Genomic DNA, 7930 nt, shown 5'->3' on the forward strand with positions numbered 1-7930 from the left:
CCGGACTCGAACCCGGAGTCGGTTTTAACCCATCATATTTCAATCCCGATCTATCGTATAATAGACGAGCCCGATTTCGACAGTAAACAAGAGAAATATGAAATAGATCAAAGTTGCTACGTACCTTACACTTGAGGATATCAAGTTGAAAGAATTACTCTATTATTCACTCATTTTCGTCATGATGGGACGGATTGATTGCGCGACAGCACGCGCACAATACACACGCAGAGTAACATTCACGCACAAATGTCAAAATCAAAAAGACTAATACATACATAAATATCCTTTAATTCCTCGAATCTTACAGTTAGCAACTTTGCCTCAAACTCTTAATTTCTCACATAAACTTTGATAATTTCGTACGCAATGGAATCGGAAGCTTCATCGTAAGTAAACACCAATCTTTAATTTTCCACTAACCCATAACTATAGTAATTGGACCTATAGAAAACTTATTATGATGGCTGCAGGTTCGAGTCGAGCGAGACGTTGGCAGCTTTTGTGGCGTCGACGCCGTTGCTGGAGGAGTCGTTGAAGGCTTGCGGCGTCGCCGATGCCTCGGTGGATAGCCACTTCGCCGTGATTAAAGTTGGTGGGACAGCATATGTCGCGTTCTCCGGCATCAAATTGGCCGCCGGAGTCGACCAAAGTTGCCGGAATTTGTTGCCGCTTCCCGATGAACTATTTTCTGGCTTGTGCATGGATGGGACGGATAATCCGCCCATGGTCCATGCCGGATTATTGCATCTTTTCCAATCCGTTTACACAAAAAATTTCTTCCGTAATCAGGTCAGTTTATTTATGTAAGTATTTCCATGGGCATATATATATATATATATATATATTGGAATATAATTTGAGTAATATCTTCTCCTGTAGCTTTAATACTTCCTAATTAAATTGTAACTAATGTATCTCCTGTTAAAGGTTTCCATAATGCCATAATGGTGATGATTCATGAACAATTGCTCGGATGGCCAAATACTTAGTTAATCCTATCAATATCTACTAATATAACTTGACTCGATTTGTGGGGTGTTCATTTTTTGGTATGCATATTGAGAATATACCAATTCAATTTTAATGGATTCAAAATAATGTTATGACATGGATTGAATTTTTCCATTTTCATTGATTAAATAATATTTAATTTTTTTAAAGTGCGATAAGGAAATATTTTACTCCATGCATTCACTTTCTGTGATAATTTAAAATTCCATAGAATAATGGGTGTGTTTGGTATGAAAGAAAAATATTTTTCGGAAAATATTTTTTAATCTTTTCATGTTTGATTAGCTTAAATGTTTTGGAAAATATTTTTCTCATAAACTCACTTTTCTCCAAATGAGAGAAAATATTTTCCCTATCAAGAGAAAGAGAAAGGAAAGTATTTTTCAAAACTCTTTTTAACCTTCCCCACCATATTTCTCATCCCCACCAACTCATCCCCACCCCCACCCCATCTCAATCTCGCCCCAACCCCCACCCCACCTCAATCTCGCCCCAACCCCCACCCCACCCTAAATATAAATATTATTAATGGTATTTTCTTTTTATGTTATAGATATAATATTTCTTTTTCATTTTAACAAATGAGTATTTTTCTTTTCATGATATAAAAAAGTATTTTTTTTCATTTTAACAAAAAAAATTATTTTCTTTTATTTCAACAAAAAATATTTTTTTTCATAATGTAGAAAAAGTATTTTCTTTTCATAATGCAGAAAAATATTTTCTTTCATTTCAACAAAATAAGTACTTTATTTTATGTTGTAGAAAGAGAACTTTCTTTTTAAACAAAAAAAAGAGTATTTTCTTTTTAGTTATTGGGTATAAATTTCAACGTTATTTTTGTGTAAAAAAGTAATGCAGTACATTAGTTCCTTTGAGTTTCCGTGAATTTTTAGAAGAATAATTAAATTCTTGAAGAAAAATAGAGTTCTGAAAAAGTTAGGTATTTGGAAGAGGGAGAGGGGAAGGAGAGCGGACAAGAAATATGGGGACTTGAGAGAAGGGGATGCGTGAGAAGAGTAGCATTAGAAAAATATTTTCCTAAAAATCATTTTTTACTCTTTAACCGAATACTAGAAAAAAAAATTTTAAAAAAGTTTTTCACTCACCAACCAAACAAGGGAAAATAAGTCAAAAAACCACTCATTTTCTAGGAAAACATTTTCAGTAGAAACATTTTCCTTTATACCAAACACACCCAATGCTTACAAAAAGTTACGAAATAATCTTACTAACTGTTTTGTTACTTTATTTTTTAATAAAAAGAAAACCAAAAAATATTAACATATGACTGCCATTTTCTTTTGACAAAATAAAGTAACTCAAAATTTCGACATATATATATTTCTCATATTGTATCAACAAAATTAAGCGAAAAAAATTTAATGTGAAATAGAAGGAACAATTATCAAGCGGACATACTGCTACTTAAAGGTAGAAATTCAATTTGGTTGAAAAGAGCAAGATTGATTTTTTAGCTCCGTATCTGTCGTAACTCGTAACAAGAAAAACTCTTACCAGAATGAGTAAGTTCTAGAACTAGAAAAGTATAAAAAGCTCTATGTGCATCACAATTGACTATTGACTCGACCTTTGACCAGGAGGTAGAACCGTACAAGTTTGATGATTTCTAAAACAATTTTTTTTAAAAAAATAAAAATAAATTAAATCGTTTTAAAACAAAGTTTGAGTTTTCCTGACCAAAAAAAAAAAAAAAAGAAATTAGTCTCTTCTAGATTTTCTAAAACTTTCACACACTCTATACTGTTCCTTTCATCATTTGATTCAATGACCACAACATTAAGTCAACATCACTAATTTGTTTATTTATTTATTTTCTTTCGGAATTTTGTGAAATTGACAGAGCAAAGACCGAGCTTTTCAACAACCATTTTATGTCGTCTAAAGTAGATTCCGTGTGCATTATTTGATTAAATGAACCATTCAACTCACATCCAACCCTACAATATTCCTATGTTAGTCTTTCTGCATAAAGTTTTAACGTTTATATTGTTAAGGTGTGAGTTTCTTTTTTCCGGAAAAAATGGACGAATAGCAATTTTTCAGACAACTAATCAGTATTTAGCCACCATTTCAAAACTATTCAAACTTTGGCCGTCTTTAATATGAAAATAAAAGTTTGGCAAGAATACCCCTAGTTAAAACAAGAAAACACACACAAAAAATTCGATGGAGTTTGAATTGCCACAATTCACGTTGTTCAAACTCCAAGACAGTGTGATGAAGTTTCACTTGTGTTAAGTTCGAACTTGAAGAAAACTATAATGGGGTAATTTAGCGCCCATTTGGATTGACTTTTTTTAAGTGTTTTTAAGCTAAAATAACTTTTAAGCCATTTTGTAATGTTTGGATGGAGTAAAAAAGTGCTTTTAAGCACTTATTTTTAAGCTAAAATGACAACAAAAAAATAGTCAAAAGCCAAAAGTTAGAATTTCTAACTTATGACTTAAAGCTATTTTAACTTAAAAGTCACTTAAAATAAGCTCATCCAAATGGGCTTTTAATTAATAGGTGATACATGAGAAAGTGATTTCCCAGGTGGTACACTAGTACTAATATAAAAGGAAATTCTTGGAGTTCGAACTTGTAATAGTGAAAATCCAAGTCCAATAACTTATAGTACTACTCGTGCTCCACGGTGTGCTCGAGTTTTTCTTCTAGAAGTTCGAACTCCAGCACACTATGCTATAGTGGAGCGTATAAGAGTTTCTAATACGTTGTGTTAGAGTTTCATCTATAACTGAAAACTTGTATTTTTCAAATTAATTTCAAATGGTGGCTGCACAACAAAAAGCTGAGTAAAAAGTGGCCTACCCGTGCCATTTATACATTTTCTCCCGCTAAACCCCCTACTTCCATTTTGCACATGCCCATATAAGTTTTCATCTAGAAAAATGTTCAAACACATTTGACTCACTAATAATTAACATTTCATAATTTAACAACACATGTACGAAATTTAATAAGAAAATGTTCAACAATATAATACCTTGCAATTAATGTAATAAAGATATTTCACTACTTAAACACCCAATAATTACTTTCAGGAAACTATTTGAGTGTCTTCATTAGTATTAGTTATTAGAGAAAAGTTTTAGGCGTAAACCATGCATCATACATATGATATAGTCAAATTATCAAATATATTAAGTCATTTAGGAATGTTGATCATATTATAATGTTATAACTTACTATAATCTTTCAAAATTTTTTGACGTTTCTCTTTACTGCAAATGCGAAATTAGCACACTGGTAAAAAAATAAAAATAAAAAATAAAAAAAGTTACTCTGAACAAGACTATCATAGGTTGAGTTAGTCTCATTCATCACTCCAAATACATAATTTTTCGCCAGGAGTAAAATGTGGGTAAAAGCACATGTGCACTTGGTATTTGAACCAAACTACTAGATGCATGACATGGTCATGGTTGGAAATAAATTTCTATCATTTAATTATGGATAATTATCATGTGTTCCACATCTTTTAATATCATTTAATCATGGTAAGTTGATAAGTGTTTGATGCAAACACCAGTGTGTAAGTGTTTCCCTTGAGAGATTATTTTTAATGGTACTAAAACTCAAAGCTCTTTCGTAAAGTATCTCTTAAAACTTAGTGATCAACTGGGAATTCACTTGAAAAAAGTTGATATGACGAGACTAATGAATTTCTCGAAATGTTTAAGAAAAAATCTTTAAATATGTCTTGCATATTCATGCTGTCAATAAGTAATGATAGGTTATTTGTGCATTTTGCCAAGTGATCTGAAAATAATACAAGATCAAATAATTTCTAAGATTGTCTGCACGAATTCTCTTCATAACAAAAGCTTTTTCTCCATTTTTATTTTCTAGAATTTCTGTCACCATTTCTTCTCTTGAAATGTGCAGATGGTAGAAATAATGAACACGAGCAAGTCAATAGTCATAACAGGACACTCAGTTGGAGGAGCAATTGCTTCCCTCTTAGCTCTTTGGCTTCTCTCCCACCCGCAAAATGTCTGTTCATTAATTTGCATTACTTTTGGCTCTCCAATGCTTGGCAATGAGTCCTTTTCCCAAACCATTCTTCAAGAAAGATGGGCTGGACATTTTTCCCATGTGGTTTCACAGCATGATATAGTGCCAAGACTGCTCTTTGCCCCTTCTCCTACCCCACTTATTGCACTGGCTTCGTCTTCTTGTTCTTTCCAGTTTATTTTTCACTTATCAGAGGAAAACAAGACTCAGCTATTCCGCGTTGTGTTGGCTTCTCTTGAAGTTATATCAAAAGGTGAATGTAAGAGTTCATTTTGGCCCTTTGGAAGCTACTTGTTCTTCACCAACATGGGTGCAGTTTGTGTCGATAATGGGATGCTTATCGTTAAGTTGCTTTACTTGATGTTACTGAATGGTTCACCAAGTTCTAGCCTCGAGGATCATCTTGGTTATACGCATTATATTCAGAAACTTCATTGGCAATTTATAGAGAGTAGAAGCTTCATGGGAGGCAATCTACCTGAGGCAAGCTATGAAGCAGGGATAACATTGGCGCTGGAGTCGCTAGGAATAGCTTCTCATGTAATGTCAAACATCTATATTAACTACTTTCATATGCTAGTAATGGTGCAGAGCAATTTTCATCATACGAGAGCAATGTATGCTGTATTGGTACTATATCACATATATTGATACTCGTACCTTACTCTAAAGGGATGAAAATTGCTCTCGTATCGTTGATTCTAGTTTTCACATGGTTCATCTCTATGTTGGTTCTCATTCTCTGATTTTGCTTCTACTTGACAAACAGGAATTGAATTCAGAAGATGCTAAGAAGGCCCTGAAAGAGGCAAAAAAGTCAGGTCGAACTCGCAACCTTAATAGTGCCATCCTTGCAATTGATTTATCCAAGATCAATCCACTAAGAGCACAAATAGAGTGGTATAAAGCATCCTGTGATAAATCTAGTGATCAAATGGGATATTACGATTCGTACAAGCAACGAGGCAAACGAGGTGCCTCGAAAAGAGACTTTAAGGTCAATATGAACAGGATCAGACTTGCAAAGTTTTGGGATTCTGTGATTGACAAGTGGGAAAAGAATCAATTGCCTTATGATTTTCACAAGCGTGCGAAGTGGGTAAATGCTTCTCAGTTCTACAAACTCCTCGTAGAGCCACTCGATATCGCAGAGTACTATAGGAGTGGGATGCATCATGTGAAAGGCCACTATATGAAGCACGGTAGGGAGAGAAGGTACAAGATTTTTGATACGTGGTGGAATGACGGAGAGGTTGAGAATGGCACAGATCATACTACTGCTGCAAGGAGCAGGTTCGCGAGTTCGACACAAGATTCATGCTTTTGGGCTAAGGTTGAGGAGGCAAGAGACAGGCTGATTAAAGTCAGAGCTGAGGCTGATGCCAGAAAGTTTGTCAAGATATTGGAAGATATCACTAAGTTTGATCAATATGCGAGGAGATTGATTGAAAATAAGGAGGTTTCAATAGATGTTTTGGCCAAAAACTCAAGCTACACATTGTTTATAGAGGAATGGAAGGAATTCCAATCTCAGTTACAGCTGTTCCAACCTTACTTTCCTGGAATTCCTGAGGGTGAAATGGTTCCTTAGATAAATATTGCTTGAAGTTTGTGGGTCCAGTTGGGGCATCAGTAGTAGTAGTAGTAGTAAAGAAGCTCAACTAAAATATCTGTTATAAGTCTTACCTCCAATCTTAATGTAAAGAGGATATATCTTTGCAAGGAAAACAGATATGAATTATAACCAGATGATCTAGTCTAAGGAACTGTCAGTATTCACTGGATGAAAAAGTTAAGAGAAATTTTAGAGGTTAGAAAGTGCACATATTACGAAAACAAAAGGCATATAACCTACTAACACTAGTGGTAATGAATGTATACATGTCCCAAAGTGAACTTAGATAATCTATAGATGGCAATTTTTTTACAAAAATAGGAGGAACTAAAGTAGTCAAGGAACTAGAATCACCAAATACAATTGCCTAGGTATTTGATTCAATGCTAAGAATGCAACTCATGATGTCTTGATAAGATGGACATCACAGTTCGAAAATTCATAATCATCAAAGACAATTGTGTTTAGGCTTTTAATTTAGTGGTAAAAACGCAGCTCATGATGTGTGAATAAGATGCACGTTACAAGTTCAAACTCTATTTATGAACGAATGCATGGTATTTAATTGGAGAACGGTTGAGAGCAATCCCATCATCCATTGAGTTTCGAAATGTACGCCAATTACCCTTCATAAGTTTCTCGATTGTTTAAAAAGAAAACTCTTGTTGGAATTGTAACGATCCGACCGGTTGTTTTGCTTTATAGAATCTCGTTCCCCTAAATAAGACTTCACGTACGTACTTTTACTGTTTTATGACTTGCGGGGATGATTAGTTCGGGATTTGGAAGGGTTTGGTTAAAATCAGAACACTTGGTTCCTTAAGATTAGCTAAAAAGGCTAAGTTTAACTTCAGTCAATGTTTTGAGTAAATGTCCTCAGAATCGGGATTTGACTATTCCAATAGGTTCGTATGATGATTTTGGACTAGGGCGTATGTTCGGATCGGGTTTTGGATGACCCGGGAGTGTTTCGACACCTAATAGTGAAAATTGGCTCTTTGAAGGTTTTGAAGTTCTTTAAATTTGGTTTGGAATAGGTTTTGGTGATATCGAGGTCCAAATGGAATTTTGAGACCGGAAATAGTTTCGTATGGTGATTTAAGATTTTCACGCAAAATTTGGTGTCATTCCAAGTAGTCCAAGTATGATTCGGTGTGTTCGGAGCGATTTGGAAACTTGAAGCTCATATCTTGAATCAATTTGGTTTTGGGGTGTGATTGGTTTTGTTGTTGTTTTATGCATTTCGAGAGTTTGAGCAGG

At 34.3% G+C, this 7930-nt stretch overlaps 1 protein-coding gene across 1 annotated transcript; it reads left to right on the forward strand.

Annotated features, from left to right (window-relative positions):
- The first annotated feature begins 245 nt into the window (after positions 1 to 245).
- LOC107762275 (lipase-like PAD4) lies at positions 246 to 6802 on the forward strand. Its single transcript, XM_016580622.2, has 4 exons — positions 246 to 389; positions 474 to 792; positions 4927 to 5595; positions 5825 to 6802. The coding sequence occupies exons 1-4, from the start codon at positions 370 to 372 to the stop codon at positions 6644 to 6646; spliced, it is 1830 nt and encodes a 609-aa protein (XP_016436108.1). The 5' UTR covers positions 246 to 369; the 3' UTR covers positions 6647 to 6802.
- Positions 6803 to 7930: the final 1128 nt, after the last annotated feature.

Source organism: Nicotiana tabacum, chromosome 3 (assembly GCF_000715075.1).
Source record: "Nicotiana tabacum cultivar K326 chromosome 3, ASM71507v2, whole genome shotgun sequence".
Lineage (NCBI taxonomy): Eukaryota > Viridiplantae > Streptophyta > Magnoliopsida > Solanales > Solanaceae > Nicotiana > Nicotiana tabacum.

What these genes read in the sequence shown, in the direction of transcription:
- LOC107762275 (XM_016580622.2), top strand. Translation starts at nt 370, where the DNA reads ATGGAATCGGAAGCTTCATC. An exon ending in ATGGAATCGGAAGCTTCATC is followed by an intron (nt 390 to 473) that starts GTAAGTAAACAC and finishes TGATGGCTGCAG; the next exon opens with GTTCGAGTCGAGCGAGACGT. An exon ending in AAAATTTCTTCCGTAATCAG is followed by an intron (nt 793 to 4,926) that starts GTCAGTTTATTT and finishes TGAAATGTGCAG; the next exon opens with ATGGTAGAAATAATGAACAC.